At 40.4% G+C, this 22,620-nt stretch overlaps 1 protein-coding gene across 3 annotated transcripts in view; it reads right to left on the minus strand.

Moving 5' to 3' along the window:
* LOC143034633 (uncharacterized) overlaps positions 1 to 22,620 on the minus strand; it is a 166,897-nt gene that overhangs the window by 37,965 nt on the left and 106,312 nt on the right. For 2 of the 3 annotated variants that reach the window (XM_076200973.1, XM_076200972.1), the window contains exon 4: positions 20,158 to 20,380. In XM_076200973.1, coding sequence (XP_076057088.1) covers positions 20,158 to 20,380 — 223 coding nt within the window. The remainder of the gene's footprint in view (positions 1 to 20,157; positions 20,381 to 22,620) is intronic. The other variant, XM_076200976.1, reaches the window with a different exon arrangement.

The following is a 22,620-nucleotide window of genomic DNA, read 5'->3' on the forward strand; positions in this document are numbered from 1 at the left end:
TAGTAGCACATTTGTAATTGACACAAAGGAACCCACAGTCGGAGACAATAAAGTTAGAATAAAAAAGAATCCTATATTTCGGCTATCAACTGTAGCCCTCTTCAGGAAAGTACTTTCCTGAAGAGGGCTACAGTTGATAGCCGAAATATAGGATTCTTCTTTATTCGAAATATATATATATATATATATATATATATATATATATATATATATATATATCTATAATCAGACACATTCTTCAGGAGTATAGTAATTCTAGAAGTGTAAGTTCAGGCATGGTAATGTAACAGTGCATTGACCTCTTCAGTAGTATGATGGACTTTGTAAGAAAAATTACTCCAATGGTTCTCTGTCCCATCAGACTCAACAATCACAATATTATTCTCAATGGCTGTGTATACACACACGCACTCTCGTGCGTACACATTTATTTGAAAGAAGCTGAGAAATATAGCTTTTCACATGGAAATGACTTATGGAACAAATTGGATGAAACATAAACAAAGCCTACGTCATAAACGGATTTAAGACAAGGTTTGATGGATGAAACCAAACAGACGGAACTCCATGAATACAGCTCCAACCCCGTATACATCTAGGTAAACACACACACACACACACACACACACACACACACACACACACACACACACACACACACGCCTGGTCGGTCGGCCTTCCTTTCTGTACACGATCCCATCCGGCCGGCCCTTCTCTCCCGGCCGGCCGGTTCTTTTTCTGTTCCCCGACAGGCCGGTCTTCCCTTTTCTGTGTTTTTCCTATCTGCCGGCTGGGCCTCCTTATGTGCACAATCCTATCCAGCCGGACTTTATTCACATCCCCGGCCGTTTTTTTTTTTTTTTTTTTTTTTTTTTTTTTTTTTTTTTTTTTGTCACCGGCCGGCCTGTCCATTTGTCTGTCTGCTCTCTCCCAGCCGGCTAGTACCCGGAGGAGCACGGAAAGTTTCCGTCGCCTCGAGGAGGATAGTTGAGATGGGCGGCAAACGGTCCCACACCACCATTAATAATAATAATAATAATAATAATAATAATAATAATAATAATAATAATAATAATAATAATAATAATGATAATAATAACAATAATAATGATAATAATTATGATAATAATAATAGATAATAATAATAATAATAATAATAATAATAATAATGATAATAATAACAATAATAATGATAATAATTATGATAATAATAATATGATAATAATAATAATAATAATAATAATAATAATAATAATGATAATAATAATGATAATAACAATGATAATAATAGTGATAATGATAGTAATAACAATAATAATAATAGTAATAATAATTATAATGATAATAATATTAACAATAATAATAATGATAATAGTAGTAGTGATAATGATAATGATAACAATAATAATAATAATAGTAATAATAATGATAATAATAACAATAATGACTAATATTAATGATAATAATAATAGCAATGATAATAACAACAGTAATAACAACAATAAGGGCGATATCATGACGATGGTGATAATATTAGGACGGGTAGAGGTTGTGTAGATCAGATCTTTGTGGTAAGACAGATATGTGAGAAAGCTATAGGAAAGGGGAAGGATGTTTTTTGGGCTTTTATGGATCTGGAAAAGGCTTATGATAGGGTAGACAGAAAGGCACTGTGGGAGGTTATGCAGATTTATGGGATAGGAGGAAAGCTTTTGGGAGCTGTCAAGAGTTTTTATGTGAGTAGTAGAGCATGTGTTAGGATTGGAAATGGAGAGAGTGAGTGGTTTGAAGTAAAGGTGGGACTTCGTCAAGGATGCGTTATGTCGCCCTGGCTGTTCAACTTATACATGGATGGGGTGGTGCGAGAGGTGAATGCTAGGGTAGTGAGTCAGGGATTGGAGATGGTTAAAGAAAATGGAGAAAAGTGGGAGGTGAGCCAGCTGTTGTTTGCGGACGACACTACGCTTGTGGCAGGGTCAGAGGAGGGATTGAGGAAGCTGGTGGCAGAGTTTGGGAGAGTATGTGATAGAAGAAAGCTAAAGATAAATGTGGGTAAAAGTAAGGTGATGAGATGTACAAGGGGTGAAAGTGGCAGTAGACTGGAAGTGAACATTAAGGGAGAGCGACTGGAGGAAGTGGATAGTTTTAGATACTTGGGTGCAAGTGTAGCAGGAAAAGGTGGAGTGAATGTGGAGGTAGAATGTAGATTGAGAGAAGCGAGTAAATGCCTTGGTGGTTTAAAGAGTGTAATGAGAAATAGACATTTGGGAATGGATGCGAAGAGGAGACTGTATGAAGGAGTGATTGTGCCAACAGCACTGTATGGGGCAGAAACGTGGAACATAAGAGAAGAAGAGAGAAGGAGTTTGAATGTGTTTGAGATGAGGTGTCTGAGAAGTATGGTGGGGGTTACTAGGCTAGATAGAGTGAGAAATGAGGAGGTGAGGAGGAGAACAGGGGTGAAAAAGGATTTGGGAGAGAGGGTTGATGAAAGAATATTAGGATGGTTTGGACACATGGAAAGAATGAGTGAAGAAAGACTAGTAAAAGAGGTATGGAAGGCAGATGTGGAGGGAGTGAACATGAGGGGACGTCCTAGGATGAGGTGGATGGATGGGGTGAAGGGGGCTTTGGGGAAGAGGGGAATGTCTGTTGAGGAAGGAAGGGAGAGGACGGAAGACAGAGGTGAGTGGAGAATGGTTGTATATGGATGATGTTGTGACTGCATGGGGAGAAATGGGCGGAGGGGTGGGGGGTGTGTGTGTGTGTGTGAGTGAGTTTTGACGCAGCCCGAAGGGATTTCTCCCCGTCCTCTCCTTATATGCAAGGGGGGACGGAGAGGGGGGGTCGCCGATTAAATGAAGCGGCCTTGCTGTGGATGTGCTGTGTCCTGCGACACTGCTTCTGACCCAGGGCGGTGGGCAGGGTGCAGGGATGACCCGTCATCCAGGAGGTGCTCAGATGAGAGGAAGGGTGGGAGGGGTGTGGAGTGTATTTAGGGATGAAATGGGTGGGAGTGTTTTTATGCCTTTCCCTTTTTGGCTACCTCCCTTGGAAGGGGGAAAAAGCCTTGGTATATGTATGTATGTAATAATAATAACAGTGGTAATGATAAAGATAGACTTATAAAGGTTAACTTGGGTTCAGAGGAGTACCTCAGCTGAATAGAATAGTTTGGTGTGATATTAGCTAAAGTAAAACCATTTCTGGGATCACATGAAGATTTGTCACCCCAGATTTCGACAGGGTGACAATTCTTCATGTGGGCCACCCTGGGTTTACGATTCTTCGGTTGTACAAGTTGATGACAATAAACATAACCCTCATTCAACCTAACCTAACCTAATCTTTATTCCACTGTTGATATTCGGCGAACTGGTGTGACAGTTCTTCAGATGGGATCTCATGGGGTGCTGATCCTTCGTGTCGGCGTTCTGGGGTGACAATTTTTCATGTGATCCCATTTTTGTAACCACAGTTTCATTGGGTCAAACGGAACAAACCTAGAGGTCTCTCCAGACTGATTAAAATGAATTGGATTGACTATACGGTACAGTTTTGGTCTCCATCCTATAGAATGGATATCAGTTCACTAGAATCAGTACAGAGAATGACCAAAACAATACAAAGGCTTAAAATTTTACCATACGAAGACAGGCTTAAGCACCTTAACTGACACCCTCTGGAAAGACGAAGAGTGGGGGGTGATCTAATAGAGGTATTAAAATGGTTCAAGGGCTTTAACAAGACTTATGCAGGCAAGGTCTTCATATTAAGAGAACAGGGTAGGGCTCGTAGTAATGTATTTAGATTAGACAAATTTAACTTTTAGGAGGAAATATGAGAGAACTGGTTTACCATCAGTGGTTAACGAATGGAATAGACTTAGTAACCTTGTGGTGAGCAGTGAAACTATTGGTTGTTTTAAGAAAAGGTTAGACAACTTTACGGATGGGGATGACAGATGGTAAGGGACATGGAACTGCCTAGTACCTTATAGTCTCTTGCAGTCCCCTTTATTCTTGTGTTCGTTTGGTTACTTTAACTTATCTTTGCTACAAAACAAATAAATGAACTTATCTCACACCAAAAGAAAAATTCACATAGTTCATTTATATGATGACTATCTACTAGCGTGTATTAATAATACAATTTTACATATTGTAATGTATATCTAGTCTCACTTATAAGTCCTTAGCAACATTACAAATGGTATGTTTAATTACAAGCTATACCCATTGCAGTTGAATATATATTTGATATTCTTGACATCAATCCTATCGCGCTAATATCTTGAAACCATGTGTAGTATATTACCGATTTGTGAACATAAAAAATGTTTTAATTATAGACATTGAACGAGTAGAATATTAACACTACGCCAATTTTTTTTATTAACCAATCTGCTCTCCTTTATAGAAGAGAAACGTGGCTATTAAGTCGAGTTTGCGGAGAATCATGTATTGAAGTGTTTTTTCTTATTCAAAATAATGCACTATCGTCGTCATTTGACACCATCAGAATTGTCGTCATCATTGTCGTCGATATTGCTCCTTTATAAACTTTCCTTACACACCAAACTGTTCTTTCGAATAGTTCTTGCAACCCTTTCTACTCCTTTCGAGAACATTACATAGTCTCACTATCTAAAGTCTCAAAGGGTTGACGAGTATTACTAAACAACTAAACAATCAGAATTATCTTATTCCCTCCGCCCATCACATCCACTGGTACTAACCGTACCTGTGAGCTTTGCTTTCGTGAATTCTCATTTCGTAACAATAAAATCTAAATGCACAACACGTTAGGATATACATAAAATTTGTGTTGTATAAGATACAGGTACGCATGATAAACCTGAGAATATTTATAAACGGTACAATAAATTGCAGTGACGCAATGTCGTTTGCACAAGATCTAGCATGGCCTCTACCACGTTCACTCACGCTATCAAGTTGAACTGCCAATCTGACAAATTCACTCTAATCCCTTTCAACAACGACAACAACAATAACTCGGCCGTAAATTACAAGCAGTAAATAAAAAAAAAAGGCACTGCTGTACTACAAACGTGCATTGCGGTAAAGTTATAATTCAGTCGAGAAAAGATGATTAGATGTTTAGCGTGCACTAAAATGCCGTGATCACGCACAACATCGCCAGAGCACAAAAAACGACTGACTGAGCAAAAATTCCTCCCCCGCTGTGCAACACATGCGTTCATGTGTGTAAGATATGATTTGAAACGAATCTGATCCCATCTAAAAACTCAACCACATTATCAAAATTAACATAGTAATTCAATTATGACAAATAAATACTGGGAGGTTTATAGCCAAGTTCTCAGGAATACTAAAGTTCAAAACTCGTCATCGTTGAACAAGTTTATAATTTCGAGCGAATGTGAACAACATTTCCTTAATTAAGAACAAAAATGACAAGGAGTCATACGAAAATATAACAATATACACAAATAGTTAGCCTACTATTCGTTATATAAAGTGACACGGTAATATAAATTAACAAAAATTTATTTATAAAGAAGACATTTAAGAATGGTAAAAGAATTAAGAAATAGAAGTTAAATGATTTTTTTTTTCTTGAGTAGCGTGACTCAGGTCCGTAGGGGACACTAAATTCCATATACGGGGAACCATCGGACGAGATAAATATCCATTCTTCTTATTCCATCCATCCGGCTGACGCATTGATGAAATAATTAATTCATTCCGCATAGTCTCCGTTCATTTGCTGCAGTTAATTAAATCGAATGCATAAATATGTATCTTCATTCATACTCTAATTTCTTCGTGTAACTAACTTACAGGTTAATTTCACTTAGTTATTACCTCTTACTGTTCGGCTTCATCCTCGTAATCTAAGTTATATTGTTTATTCAGCGATCAATATCATCATCGTGAACATCAGCTTGGTATCAATACAGGAACCTTCTTATTATCACAATCATCACTATCATCATCATTGTCATCATCATCATATTTTGATCATCATATTTTCATCATCATCATCATCATCATCATCATCATCATCATCACCATCATTATCTTCATCATCATCATCATCATCATCATCATCATCATCACCATCATCATCACCATGATTATTATCATCAACATTATTTTCCACCACCATCACCACAACCACGTGTACCCTATCATCACTACCACCATTGCCATCATTTCATTAATTGTTATCATCTTTCATAACCTGAGTGTATTGCAAGTGATATATATATATATATATATATATATATATATATATATATATATATATATATATATATATATATATATATATATCCCGTCTGGGGTATTGATTGTATGTTATTGTGAAGTTAAAATTGCTCAGCAGCATGCAGCTGATACTTTAGGGTCTATATGGGACACCCTTATGGACCAGAGCCACACATCATTATGTCTGTGATAGAGGAAATCTCTATTCATAGAGAAATCATGCTACTTTATTATATTGCAACTGTCCCTCCGTTATGCTGTCCCTCTACTCCTGTGCCACTTCTCTGAATATACATTTCCTTTTCCGTCGAACCCTGTGGTAGGGGAGAAAGGATACTGCTACCAAGTGTTCCCACTTGAGTCGTAAAAGGCGACAAAAACGGGACAGGGATAGGGCTAGGCATCCTATTCTCTGTAACCCCAAAGGTGACATGCCTAAAAAAAAAAAAAAAAAAAAAAAAAAAAAAAAAAAAAAAAAAAAAAAAAAAAAAAAAAAAAAAAAAAAAAAAAAAAAAAGGTGTCTGAGATGATATTTCCAACCAGAGCCCTACGGTTTGGGTCTTCTAATGTGCGTTGATGTGGTACAGATGAGAGTAAAAGGGAAGAGAGCGGCAGTATATTTGTGAGAAGAAAGATGGATGTATTGGCATTAAGTAAAACTAAGCTGAAAGGGATGGGCGAATTTTAGTTTGGGAATGTAGTTGGGAGGGTGTCAGGAGTGAAAAGAGGACGAGGGAGAGAAGGGGTGACTATACTAGTAAATGAAGAGATAGGTAAGCGTGTGGTGGACTGGAATGAGGTTTCTTCATGGTTAATGTAGATGAAAGTGAAACTGGAAAGGGAGATGTGGGCCTTTGTAAATACACATGAGTCTGGTATTGAGAAGAGTACAGAGGAAAGGGGGACTTTTTGGATAAATTTAAATGAGTGTATAGAGGGTTTAGGGAGAAATATTAATGTAGTGGTATTGGGAGATCATAGTGATAGGGTAGAAGACGAACAAACAGACGGAGTGGTTGGGAAGCGTGAAGTGCCAGGAAAAGTCGTAGTGGAAAGTTGATGCTGGAGATATGTCTAGAAAGAGAGTTGATGGTGGCAAACACAGTGTTTAGGAAGAAAGTCAAGCATAAGTACACATGGGAGAGGGTGGTGGATAGAAAGGTGGTAGATAGGGCTTTAATGAACTAAATAGTGGTCACCAAAAGAAGAGTAGGAAGAGTTTTGGATGTACATGTTTTAAGGGGAGAGAGTAGGGGAATACCATATATATATATATATATATATATATATATATATATATATATAATATGTGTGTGTGTGTGTGTGTGTGTGTGTGTGTGTATGTATGTATGTATATTAAAATTTACCATAAAACTTCACAGGAGATAAATAATTTTTGTAATAAGAACTTCCTAGTGGTTCCATTTCATGAGAGCATGGTAAGACTACCAAAAACTCTCAATAAATTTATTATAAATGTAGTCTTTAAGAAAAATAACACTGTTAAAAATATCCTAATAAAATTCTCCACATAATACTGAAGGATGCGTGTACATCATTCCTTGTCTGCAGTGCGAAAAATTCTACATCGGACAAACTGGCAAAGATATACAAACAAGGATTAACCAACACAAATACAGTGTGAGAAGTGGTCAAATGTCTAGTGGTATTTTTGTTCATGTGAGGGACCAAAATCATGTAATTGACTGGAAAAATGCCAGTAAAATAACTTCTTGTAATTCCTTTACTGAAAGGAACATCATTGAATCAAGCCACATAAAACACACTTTTGATCAAAATATTAATCTAAGCTTAGGTATGTACAGGCTTGATAATTTCATTTCAAAGAAAATTGTTGGATGTTATCCTGCCCGGACATTTGGTCCATCTGTGACCTGAGGACTGTGGGTAATTTTCTCAGGCTTGTGTGATTCATGTTTTCATGTTCCTTACATTATGTTTTTACTTCTGTAGTGTATATACTGTCTCTGTATCTCCCATACTGTATTCCCTAGATGATGTCTTAAATAGATGAAAGCGTTAGGATTACGTTTCTTATTTACCAGTGTTTTTTCTGCATATTTATATTATACTCACGTGTCATTTGGGAAATACTGATATATATATATATATATATATATATATATATATATATATATATATATATATATATATATACACGCACACATACACACACACACACAGAAGTGTGAAATTAATTTCATCATCAAGAAATGTAGCATAATGTAATTTGGAAAAAAGTAAAAATAGAATATCGGGGCATTATAAAATTGGTACAAAGGAAGTTAAAAAAGTCAACTCGGAAAGGGACCTAGGAGTAACTATCAGCAATGACATGGCACCAGACAAACATATCAACAAAATAGTCGGAGAAACTTTCAATTTACTAAGATCAATGAAAGTGGCCTTTGACTACCTGGATGAAGAAATGGTAAAGAAAATATTAGTTACATTGATAAGACCAAGATTGGAGTATGCTGCGACACTATGGACACCCAGTACTAAAAAGAACATAAAGAAATTAGAAAGAATTCAAAGAGCAACGACAAAGATGGCACCAACACCCTCCAAATTGACATACGAACAAAGATTGGACAAACTCGAACTACCAACCCTGAAACAAAGAAGAGAAAGAGAAGATCTAATCGTCTACAGAATTATGAAAGGGATGGAAGTCCTTGATAGAGATGATTTACTAAAGTGGGATTAAAGAAAAACAAGAGGGCATGAAAGAAATTAAAAAGGATAGTTACAGAAGAGATCTGAATGAGGAAATGGTGAGTGCAAAAACTATACAAGAATTTAAGATCAAACTGGATGCTGAAAGATACAAAAGTGGGTCACTACGAGCATAAATCTCTTCTCGTAAAATACATCTAGGTAAATACACACACACACACATGCACACACACACACACACACACATACACACACACACACACACACACACACACACACATATATATATATATATATATATATATTTGTGTGTGTGTGTGTGTGTGTGTGTGTGTGTGTGTGTGTGTGTGTGTGTTCTCTCACTCGATCATTTTTATAAAGAATTGCATGATCATATGCCATACTACTGCATCCACAAGGGCTTCAGGCTGTCGTATCTTTGGTGTGTGTGTGTGTGTGTGTGTGTGTGTGTGTGTGTGTGTGTGTGTGTGTGTGTTTGTTCTCATATATATATTTATATATATATATATATATATATATATATATATATATATATATATATATATATATATATATATATATATATATATATATTTACAATTGTTTGCTTCATTGCCTGCAGGCTTCAAGATTATTTCCGTGACTCACTCCAAACGCCCAACTGACAACGCTTTTTTCTCTCGACTCATAACACCGGGGGGTCGCATTTTCTTCCTCTTCTGTTGCCTGTCTTCTTCTTTTCAGCTCCACCAGGCCCCTACTCCTCCCCCCGTCCCCACCCACCCTCCCTCTCCGCCGCCCTTTCCTGTTGCTTCCTCCACCTCGTGCACCCTAACTTTGCCCCATCCTCGTATCCCTCTTCAATGGAGCCCTGCCATCACAGCCCCCATATCCGTCCGCCCTTTGTTGTCTGGGGACCTCTCTGCCCTTTCTAGGTATACTACTAACATTTTAATTTCTCTTTTATAAGAGAAATGAGAGTAATAGGTAATATTTCGTGTTCTTCTTCTTCTTTCTTTTTTTCTGCACATGACTACTGTAGTCCGAAAGGAAATGGAATGTCAAGCCAATTAATCAACCGTAAACGTAGACGCGTTCTTTACCTCTCCATTGTGGTCCGACCGGAAATAGAACCAGGACCTTTCCAATAATACTAACGTGTGTGTGTGTGTGTGTGTGTGTGTGTGTGTGTGTGTGTGTGTGTGTGTGTGTGTGTGTGTGTGTGTGTGTGTGTGTGTGTGTGCACGCGTGCGCGAACGTTTCGGCCCTTGATGTTGCCTCATGAAATTGTCCACCCGGACAGCCCCATTCATATATACAGTTTAGTGATGTCTTATTTAAACTTATTTGGCTCCACAAGAGAATTTTTATTTTATTTGTTTGTTTATTACAGACAGAGTTATTGTGCCTTCTTAAGGGAATTTCGAAATTATTCTACGAAAAAATATTTTATGAAAGCATAACCCCTAATTAGAACTGAGGCTATTTTTACTTCCAAGAAAAGAGGTTTTGGCTTTGGCTTTGCAAGGGAATTTTGATCAGTCAAATATATAATATGTTAGAAAATTATTCTATTTTCCATTCTATGCAGAAGAAAAGGATTTATATTATTCTAGAGGTTTATGTTCCTCTTGACCTGAGGTCAACCTTTGCGGCCACCTCCAATGACCTGACCTCAAGATATTTATATTTACAATCCTCGTTGATATAGGATATTATATAATTTTACCATTGATTATGAAATCTTACGTAGAATTGAATATTCATCTGTGATGAATTGTGTTTTCTATTTAGAATGTTTCATCAAAATAATTGTGAAATATTATATTTTCTTAATTCGTCTACGATAAACTATGTTATTTATATTTACATTCCTCGTTGATATAGGATATTATATAATTTTACCATTTATTATCAAATCGTACGTAGAAATGAAAATTCATCTGTGATGAATTGTGTTTTTTTATATAGAATGTTTCATCAAAATAATTGTGAAATGTTATATTTTCTTGATTCGTTATTGATTTGGGAAAAATTGTAAATGGTTTTTTCTAAAGAGTTCACCATTTGATACATCTGATCTCATCATCTAATAATCGCCATAACTTGCGTCTAGGAAATTTCAGGCGTTAAGTTATAAAATAACTGATTCTTTATGTGCAATTCATATCTAACTTAACCGAAATATATGAATCTATGTATGTATGGCGTGCAAGAAAAATAGAGTATACTTTTTCATTTCAAATAAGTTTACATATTCTCTTGGTTAATAATGAAAACGACACCAAATTTTATTTCATATTTTGTAATAAAGCAAAATAACCGATTTATCAGGGTCCGGATTGGACAATTTCAAGAGGCCGAAACGCCCGGCATTCGCGTGTGTGAGCGCTGATATAACTTGATTAGTCTTATATAAATGAGCAGGAGTCGTTTTGTGTTTCCTAACGTCCAAGTAGTGCACGTGCGATCCATTTACTGTAAAGATGAAGTAAATAGAGGGACGAGTCAGATTCCTTAGATCCCGTCTCCATATCTACCGTTAATCAAAAATCCAACTATTGATTACTTTAAGATGTCTGAATACTCGGGATTTCTTTCTTTCTCTCTCTCTCACCATAGTCTTGCATCACGTGTTGGACAGCTATTTCCTTCCCGGAAGTGAGCTTAGAACTCATATGGGTAATGTTATAACCTTACGCGCACACGCACACTCAACTCCCCGCCCACGAGAGTTGGAGTAACGACTCGCAGCACAGCGATACTGAAAATAATTCAGTACTGGGCGGGATTCGAACCCGGACCACTGTAACAACAGTTGCGAACGCTACCACTGCACCGTCAAGTGTGTGTGTGTGTGCATGTGTGTTATGTGTGTGTGTACGTGTGTTTTGTGTATACGAAAGAACAATGCAGCATCGGTTTGGCAGAATTATATTAATGCAATTGTCAAAGATAAATTGAAAAAAATACTGCGAGTTTTGTTTCTCATTTTTTTTTTCTTATATGTCCAACAGTGGGTTTTGATATTACATGACTTGTCTTACTGTGAGAACCTATCCTGGAAGAAACATCTGGCTTATTGTTAATAATTATACATATTCATAATATCTAACTTACTTTGTACTGTTTCATATTATTACGCTTTACATGTGACGCAGTACATTCAAGGCATGGTATATTCCTTGTTCCTCGCATTTCGGATAGCCGAGTAACTGTTATCTCATATCTTGAGCTCGAATAATCCGCGTTTGCACCGATAATTTAGTGTGAGACGTGAATCGGCCAAAGCCGGGGACTAAACCGCGGCCCATTGCGAGCGTGGATGTGACCTACACGCAGAGCCGCGAGGCGTCTCCTTCACGGGCAGATAACACCTTCAGGGCTGCGCAGAGAGCGTGCGCGGAAGCCTGGAGGTGAAAGCGTGCGTGGATGCATAGATCCGCCTGCGGTCCCGTGACATGAGGGAGGGATGATGCCAGATTGAGTTCCTGCGTCGTCGTCGTCTTACACGCGACGCGGTGTCGCCAAGGAACCCGCGACCAGTTTCTCCTGTGTCAGGGCTCAACCCACAGTAAAATACCCGCAAAGAGGAGATACCGAGGGAGGAGAGGGGATAGCTCCCTGAAGGAAAGTCTATTAAAAATGCAATGAAACGTGAGAAAGAAAAACATCTTATGAATATGGTATCATCGTTAATTAGGAGCACATGCTTTGGGCAAGTTTCCATACAGACTCTCTTCCTATTCCTCCTGCAGTCACCAACTTGCTCCAACCTTGAGATCTGTGGGCATCTCCTTCATCTCCTTCACCATGGGTATTCAGTGCTGGTATAGTATGTGGCCTACCTCTTTGAAACTGATATAGTATGTGGCCTACCCTATTTGAATGTGCCCTACCCCAGGAAAAAAATTAAACAAGGTTAGGTTAGTTTAGATTAGGTACCTAACCTAACTTAACCTAACCTAATTGGAAAGATAGGCCACATACTATACCGGCACCGGGTATTCCACGTGATAGGAAACAGTTGGAAGGCATATCACCATATTCATAAATGTTGTTACATGATCGGCCAAGCACTCGAATGCTGATGCACTTGGCATGAGCAGACATGAGTGTGACAAAGGAAAGTTTGGACTTCGCACTTATTTGTGACGGACAGACACCCCCTCGTGACATCTTAATGGCCTCGCGGTCCATCCCTCTCCGCACATAGTGTGCACACTGGAGACCGTACACTGTACAACCTATTAGTATAGAGAGGATGTTAGTTCCAGTCTCTCATATCCAAAGGATTTGTGTGACAGGCCTCGCAGTGATATGTACATATTCGTAGGGTCACGTGAAGAATTGTCACCCCAGAACGCCCACATGAAGCATACACTGGTGCGGTACGTTTTACATGTGTACTCTGGTGGCATAATCGGAAGCGTGCTGACCTCATAGTCGTTTAGTTTCGGGCTCAAATCCCGCACTTCTCCCCGATTCCCAGCAGTGACTGAGTGTTACCTGCCCCAGTAATCCATGAAGCGCTTAGGGCAAAGGTGACAGCTTCGGCCGCAGCAACACGCCCTCTGGCATAGACTTATCACCTTCCACATGTTACCGTTAGAACGAAACCTTGAAAGACACTAAGGAGGTACTTAGCACAATGCTTGGAGCGGGACCGGCCGGCCGAGAATCTCGAAAGGGAAAACGGAAGGACCGAACTCGGGGAATCTGTCAGTGTGTAAACTTCTCCGGACTGCCGGAAGGCTGAGGTCCGAACGAGTGAAAAGATAAGAAAAAGAATCCATTGTTACGTCGAGATTTTCCGTCTGGAATGCCTGCCACCCCATGCCAGCAGGCAACGTACTCGGGACTTGCCGTGGAACTCTCCAGGTCTCTTAAAGAACAGCGTTGGACTGTGGCCTGTGATGCGTGAGTGTGGGAATGTTTCTGTATCACTGGGTAGCAAAGGAGGGGAACAGACAGACGCCAGCTGCCAGCTCTCCTTATGAAAAAGATGTGTGCAAAGAGAGAGAGAGAGAGAGAGAGAGAGAGAGTTCGGACACGGTCTAAAAACCAAACGCTCCTTTGTAGCGAGGAGACGACCCTCTCCGAGGTCCATTCAGCGAGCTCACTTGGTACTCTCACCCATCATCGGTCCCAAACAAAATGAACACTGAACTAAAGAAAATGAAAAGAAGTGAAAAGCCTCAGGGGAAGGCTGAGTATGCTTAACCAGGCGGCTACACGTGTACTGTATGTTGACGGTCAGGGGGAAGGTGGGGAGAAGGGAAGGTGGGGGGAGAGGGGAGGGGAAGGGGCTAAGATCAGAGGATGAGGGGAGGCGGGGTTAAACGGCGTGCACATGGTGCATGTGACTTGTACATGTAACTTACAAGTCGCACTCCACAGTTGAAGGATTAATTGGAACGCAACTTCAAGTCTCCGACTTCGTTCCAAGCTGCAGTTAATTAGGAGCAACTGTTTTTTTTTTTTTTTTAACTGTTGCTACTGGACATTTGAAAGAACTTGAAAATAATTCTGATTCTCTCTCCGAAAAAAAGGGGAAAATTATGGGGGAAATTAAGTGGAACTAATAAAACACAACGAGTAACATATATTCCCTCTGTATATAAAAAAAACATGCTGTAAGAATCCGATTTTATATAGTGAAGTAAATTTCGCGAGCTGATGTCATTTCTGTCAGATATCTAAAGTGCGAGAGGGTTGAAATATGACTGAGATATTCTTCCAAATCGAACCCTAATCTCAAAATATATGATTTGAAATAGTTTAGAAAACGAAGAAAAGATAACAAGAGAAGTATCTAGGCCATAAAAGGGACAACAGAAAGTAAACAAAATAATAAATAGTTTGTAGGAAGAGAGAGAGAGAGAGAGAGAGGGGGGTGGAGAGGCAAACATGGGTAGGGGAAGATATGTGAGGGTTGACTAGAGAGACTAATGTACTTGTGTTTGTATAAACGAAAGCGACTTCCCCGTTTTTTGTTGCAAAAAAAAAAAAAAAAAAAAAGTAAATAAATGAATATGCGGACATCATGGCTATGGGCAGGGGAAGGGCCGAGAGGGGTCTAGTTTTGTGGACCGGCAGCTGCAGTATGAAAAGAGAGGGTCCAGAGAAAGGGAGGTGTTTGGGAAAGGCAGGTTTTTCTTATTTATTTTTTACTGGTTTTATTGTTGTTCCTTCTTGTAGTTCTTGTTTTCGGGGATTGCTCGTACTGGCTACATAACAACCATACTCTCTATCTTTACTTGGTGTCAGTGCCCTTCGCTTTCTCATTTTCCCGCGATGAGACGAGAGATCCCGTCAACTGGGCGCGGGCGCCTTAGGCAAGGGCGTAGAAGGATTCTGAAGAGATTGTGAGGACGAACCTGGTAATATGTACGGCAGTGGTGAAGAAGTGTGAGCATCCACAAGGCAGGACTCTGATATAAGAGCTTCAGAAAACCGACAAGCATACCACCACCACCACCACCACCACCACCACCACAAGAAGACAAGGAAGAGACTTAAGAGGAAGCCGTCAAGGTAACCGCACAATAAGCAAGAGGAATATCAAGCAAAGATGGTACAACGCCATATGGGGTAGTAGGAGCGGCTTGGGGTTCCAAGCAGATCATAATAACCCTAACCCCCATATTCTCGACAGTGGCTTTTAACCTCTCTCAGTATGAAGACGCCCTTTACACATTTCATTCTGACTGACAGTGAGTTAAGGGGTCACTACTGTAGTAAACGGGGATAAGGAAATAAATTAATCTTTTCGGCTTAATGTCATTTAATGAATTCATTCCGACTGACGCCAGACGATTTTTTTTTTAATTTAGGCGCTGTCCCCATAGTCTAAAAGGGCCAAGCTAATTGACGGGTGTAATTTCCACACTAGTTAACACCAAAAGCAGGGGCGTATCGGAGATGAATGGAATGATTTGGCGGCTCATAGAATATTTGATGTTGGTGGTGATGGTGGTAGTGTTGTTGGTGGTGGTGATGGTGGTGGTGTTGTTGTTGGTGGTGATATTGTTGGTGGTGATATTGTTGTTATTGGTTGTGACGGTGGTGGGAGATAGATGAAACAAGTTATTCCCTGTCTCCCGTCCCTTGCTCCCTCCCCGTCCCTTCCTCCCTCCCCTTGTCCCTTCCTCCCCCCCCAGCCCCCCCCCACTCTATTTCAGGGGGTGGGGGGCGACAACATATCTGCAGCCGCAGTTGCGTCGCAATATGGCCTTAGTCCCAAGAGTTATACAACAAAAGAATTGGTTCCCTTCAGGTCGGTAAAGATTTTTGTTTCATTCTGTTCCCAAATCCGGGGCGATTATGCCGGCGCGATGAACCAAATAGCAACATCTGGAATAAATGTCACAGGAGCGTAGAGATTGACAGTTACACAACACTGTAGCTATTATGTGAACACATTATTCTTTGGTCCAAATTTATTCTAAATTAATTGGACGATTCGTGCTAGATTCGTATGTACCACAAGCTGTTCAAATAACAAATTGTACAAGGAGGCTTTTCATGATCCAAGAGATTTGTAAACTTATTCTTCTTGTCCCAGCAAATATGAAACATGTTCAGCGATACAATAGTTATTAGTCACCATTCACATGTATATTACGCCATGCCTTAGTTATGTAACTAAACCGCAAACGGAACCCGAAACAATGCCAAAACCACATCCGTAATAGCATGTGCACCAGGATCTCCCAAAACAGACGCACACAGCCACCGTCACCAGACCATAACATTGTATACGTTTGACCTCCTAACAGTGCCGTAAACCCAATGTACTGTAACTTTACCATACCCAGTGCGGCGCTTAAAGACTGTGGTTGGTTTCTCCCCTTGGAACCACGCTGTGGGCACAGTACCGCTGTTGAGACCTCCAGACGATGTGATTATAGAGCGTTAACAGGGAACCTGCAGTATCATGTACCACCGTGGCACTGAATAGAGGTTGGCAATGCGGCGATGTGCCTTGCCACGGGGTCTCAGGTTACCCCAGGTCCAGGCTCCCCCGAGGTCTTTCAAAAGCTTCCGTCACAACACTCCCCTACCCTCCCCACCCCCACCCCCTCAACTCCTCTTCCTCCTCCTCCCCCAGACACGCAACACATGGTGACTTCCGTTCGGGGGCCACTCTAGGGTCGGTTAATTGCATGAATGTGGGCATTGTGTGCGTACATAGACGTCCGCACGCAACAGAACACATGTCTGTGTTTGGTTCAGTATGGTGACAGCACTGAAAGAAGAAGACAAGGACTGATTGGCACGTGTTCTTGGTGGAGATTTCAACCCTTCATTACATAGACGTAATTTACACTCATTTCCTCGTGTATGGCTTTGGCTACACAAGATTTATGATGTCACTATCTTAGGGACTTTGGAGACACCCCTATGGACCGGAGTAACGTAATGTTCTTATTTTGTGATTAGAGAGAAACCTTTACTAGAAAAAAAAATCGCTTACAATTTTTACTGCCCCTTCATTCTGCAACCCTTCTTGTTCGACGTTGTTAGCTCTTTCCGAGACACTTGCACTGAGGATTAATGATTCATCATCCGAGCTCTCATCTGTGAGGGTAATAGCAGTCGATCACGAGTCCAACACGTCATCCAAGACCTTGGTGAATCACACACACACAAACACACACACACACACACACACACACACACACACACACACACACACACACACACACACACACACACACACATAAACACACACAGTCTACTTAATTGTAGGACAGACAGGACGAAAAACAGAAAGAGAGGATCAGAGAGTTATGGTGTTGACCTAAGACTACAGGAACTTGTGGGCTAACTTACGTGCGACTAAATCATATTTCTACAAGTGTGGTTTATTTTTGTGTTACATTGCATTTACTCCAAAGTGTTTGAAAAAAGTGTTATGTTGGATATACACAGAAAACGAAACAAAACATTTTATTTGCCACGCTACCTTTCCAACACACACACACACAACACACACACACACACACACACACACACACACACACACACACACACACACACACACACACACACACACAAGTCTCGACAGTGCAGTGGTACCGTTCTCAACCTTTAATTTATCAAATCGAGTTCAAGTCCCGCTCAGGGTTGAATAAATTCAGTATGGCTGGATTGTGAGCCAGCACTTCAATTCTGGTGGGCAAGTTGTGTCAGTGTATGTGTGAGCGCGTGTGTGCGTGTGTGAGGTCACAGCATTCCTCATAGATCGGGCCTTATATGACCTCTGAGCTCTCATCCGGGAGGGTACCGTATTTTCCGGCGTATAGTGCGCGACTTTTTTCCGTTGGAAGGACCTAAAAATGGGGGGTGCGCGTTATCCGGTGGTGCGCATTATCTACGGCCTACGATAAAAACTCTGCGGCTGTGTGTGTAAATTTTTTTTCTCACAACAACGTGACGATGTTGGCCGTCACAAAGTCGGGAGGCACACTTCTCCGTGACGTTCCGTGAGGACAAGAAGAACAGCCATGGTGACATGAAAGAATACGCCAGCATGGGCTACCGTATATAAATATTTGGTATAGGTAGGTATCTATCGAATCTTATTTTTCATGTTTAAATAGGCCTAAACACCATGAAACATGATCAATATTCATCATATTTGCCCATGTTCACAGCATCCTAGTTTGAATTTTTATGTTGGCTTTGTTGCTTCACTTTAGGTATGGTACAAATTCAGTTGCGGTCGTTCATAAACTCGTGTCAAACACCTGACTACAACACCCTCTTTCGGGAGTTATATTAAATAAACGTCACCTCGATGAGAGACTGTCCCATTTCTCCACTGTCATTGCAGGTTCAAAGCTAAAACGAAACAGTCTGTAGTTTGTTTCAGTATTAAATAGAAAATGGTAAAGACGAATTATTTCCTCAAGATATAAAATGAACATTTTCTGTAAAAATCCCGAATTTTTTCTGTATATTTTACTTTCAATAAACTTTTTTTAGGTCATATTTCCTACAAACTATTTAAGCTACAAAGTAATAAGGGACCAACGCACAACATGAGTCATATACCGGTACATGTAGTTCCGACTTTTTCTTAGTTGTGTCCTGATTGATGCCTAAACTGACACTTAATTTAGTGACAAATCAACAGATTTCCCAGCGGTGGCTCTAGCCAATGAAAAATGCCGAGGTAAAACTGCGTTATAGACAAATGCGATCGGGCATGCGCGTTATACGTTGGTGCGCGCTATCTGTGTACTGAGATAACGAAGTGCATGGGTGCGCATTATAACCCGATGCGCATTTTAAGCCGGAAAATACGGTAATAGCTGTCGATTGCGAATCCGGCATGCGATCCAAGAGTTTAGTGGACTGTGGACTAGCTAGGACAGACCACCCGCTTGTAGGAGAAGAGATGTCTGTATGAAAATGAAAAGATAGGTGTGTATAAAAGAGGGCTTCTGCCACCGGGCGATTTTTAGGGATTTTTATTTCGTGGTGTCGTGGCTTTGGAGGTGTGAGCAGGAGACTTGGGGTTGAAGGCTTGGATTAATACGTGTAACCGTGAGGTTACGTGGGGATATTTATTCTTATCCTCATCCAACAAAGTTAGAAAATGAGTAGGAGGATCAGTCGTAGGGAAAGATAGAGGAATTGGAAATAATTTTAGTGGTAGGTAAACTGAAATGAGATGTAGTATGAAAGAAAGTTAGAAATGAAAATAATTTCAGTAGAAGGAAAAGTTGATGTTGATGTTTGTGCATGTAGTTGGGTTATTTTTCCTTGCGATATGCTTGTGTGTGTAGTCTACGCATAGAGGGTTGTTGCCTCCAAGCGTGTGTACTTACAGCCTGACAATTAATGGGCGATATACATTATTATTATTATCATCATTATTACTATTATTATTATTATTATTATTATTATTATAATTATTATTAATTATTTTTAGCATTATTAATTATTATTATTATTATTATTATTATTATTATTATTATTATTATCATCATCATCATCATTATTAGTGAATGCCCCGCGGTATACCAGGGAGCGACGACAGGTGTGGACGTCACGTGGACAAAGCTTGCTATAACCTCGTGGTCTGAAATTCGAGTCGCCGTGATTCATTCAACCACGGCTGCCACCACTATGTTACTAAAGATCCGGTGGGCCGGAAGGCAGGGCGCGCGTCGTTCCGGGCTCTACTTACCATATCCCGTTTTGGACTGGACGATCATGCGGGAGTGCCGGAGGCTGTTCCGGGTGGGCGTGTGTCTCCCCCCGAGGTTCTGGGCGACCAGGTTGGTGGGGACTGTGGTGCACAGGTTGCGAGCCTGCGAAGGGGTCCGCTGGAGGTTGTGCTGACGAAGGTCCTGGCCCGCCATCTTGGCCCACGACGTCTCGCACAAGGAAACAGGACGAACTCGACTCTGCTGAAATAGAGGAAGCAGGGACATGAATGAGATAGTGATGGTGATGATATAAGGAGCCTACGCTAGGAGGCGACGAATGGCTGCGGCCGAAGCCATCACCTTTGTCCTATCATGTGCTTTAGGGACTACTGTTGGGGTAGGTAACTAACGGTCACTGCTGGGAATCGGAGAGTAGTGCGGGATTCGAACCCGCCACTAAGCGAAAATGAGACCAGCACGCTTCCGATTACGCCACCAGCGCACAAATTAGTCTGGGTCTCTTAGCAAAAGAATGGACGAAAAAAGATTGATTGGGTTGGGGGAAGGGGTTGAAGGGTTGAAAAGGGACCAAAGGCTTGGGAGAGGGTCAGAAGAGGTCAAACAAGTTTAGAAGGAAATGTAGTTAGTAAAGGTCATGAGCAGGAGACTGGGCCAAAGGAACTGAAGGAGGGATAAGAATGCGTAGCGGAAAAAAAAAAAAGAGAAGAAGGAGAGCGCAGAAGGGATAAAGCAAAGAGGAGAGAACGCGGTGGTTCGGACAGTGGTACAGGTGAAACAGGACGATTTACAATTCAGGCGTTCTTAACCTGGTGTCCATAAATTGGTTTCATGGGGTCCGTGATGATAAGGTGAAGATTAACATTTACATTCGATATACAACACTCACTCTTGTGACCATTACATTTTTGCATGAAGTGGAGTGTCTTTTTTTTTGTAGATTGTTTACTTTAAAATTTAATCATGCTTTGCCTCATATATATATATGAGGTAGTCAAATTCCAGTAGATAAAGTGGATTATACACATTGCATGCAAAGGGGGGGGGGGTCCATATATTCCATCAGGTTCCAGGAGTCCGTGACCCAATGAAGGTTAAGAGAAAGCTGGAAATTTCATGTGATGAATATCTATTTTTGAAAACCAATTATATTTTGTTTTGTTTTTATTTATTTGTTTATGTATTATTTGTCTGTTGATTTATGTGTGTATTTTATTTTGTTTTACTTATTTTCTATTTGTGCATTTGTTCATTCTATTGTATTTTGCTTTATCTATTTATTTTGTATTATTTATTTATTTATACATCTATCTGTCCATTTACTCATTTGTTTGTTTATCTGTCTATTTATTTGCCTATTTATTCATCTTCTCTTGTGGGGAACAAGGTCATGTAGCCCTTGAGGTCAAGTGGACGGTAGGCTCTGCAAGGTCTTGTTGTTCGCGGCCAGCCTCTGAAGTTGGCGAGACAACACGCCGCTCATAGTTTAATTACTTTTACAACTTCCAGGTCCTCACGACTGTGGGACAGTGCCCTATAAAGACCGCTATATTACAGAGACTGTGAATTGCACTATATCTTAAGATAGTGTGACTTTAAGAACTTTCGAAAGAACTTAATTGTAACCGCGGATACCGTGTCGAACTCATGAACAGGTAGTCGTGAGTTCGATTCCCGGGAGCTACTGTGGGCTTGCTGCCTTGGGGAGGGGTTTTTCACTTTCCACTGCATGGGAGTGGGGTGATGAGTTTGGTTAGGTTATTATTATTTTTTTTTAATAGTGTCTAGTAGTGGCTTGGCAGAACACGAAAAGGATAGGCTTGGTTTCGCTGGAGGAAATCACCAAGGACTCCGGTGCAACTTTAAGGAGTGAATCTGCATTGCGTTCTTCCCAACTTCCCCCGACTTTGGGAGCACACAGAGAAAAGGCAACACATTTGGTTTCGGGTAATTGCCCCTTGTTATACGCTTCTCGCCCGTATATGGGAGCAATGCTTCTAATTAAAGAGAGGAGCCTTGATCAAAGAAACAGGTGGTATTGTCCCGAAGAAGGGTTCCTTGAGTGGTTGTTTTGCAACGAAGGGAGCCTCCCTTCTGTTCAGGGAGAAAAAACAAAACAAAAAATGTCCACAGTATTTTAAGTTTTTCTTTTATTTTGAGTAGCGTTGTACTGTATCTTGCTACATTGTTTCTGACCCAGAGCAGTGGATGGGGTACATGGAGGAAGGGGTGGTGGAGGGGACTGGAATGGGTGGGAGTAGGTACGTGTGTGCCTTTGATTTGGCTACCTCTCTTATAAGGGGGAAAAAGCGTTTGGTATATAGATAGATAGATAACATTACATTTGGTTATAAGGAGAAATAAGGTGCATTTGGGCAGTGGAAGATTTGTGATAGTGAATAGACATACACCTTCAATCTGTGGTATCTAATAAAAGTTCTGGATCCACTTGTAGTCGGATACCGCCTCCGAGTGTCCACGTG

The sequence above is a fragment of the Oratosquilla oratoria genome, chromosome 17, assembly GCF_046742065.1.
Source record: "Oratosquilla oratoria isolate Oo_2021 chromosome 17, ASM4674206v1, whole genome shotgun sequence".
Lineage (NCBI taxonomy): Eukaryota > Metazoa > Arthropoda > Malacostraca > Stomatopoda > Squillidae > Oratosquilla > Oratosquilla oratoria.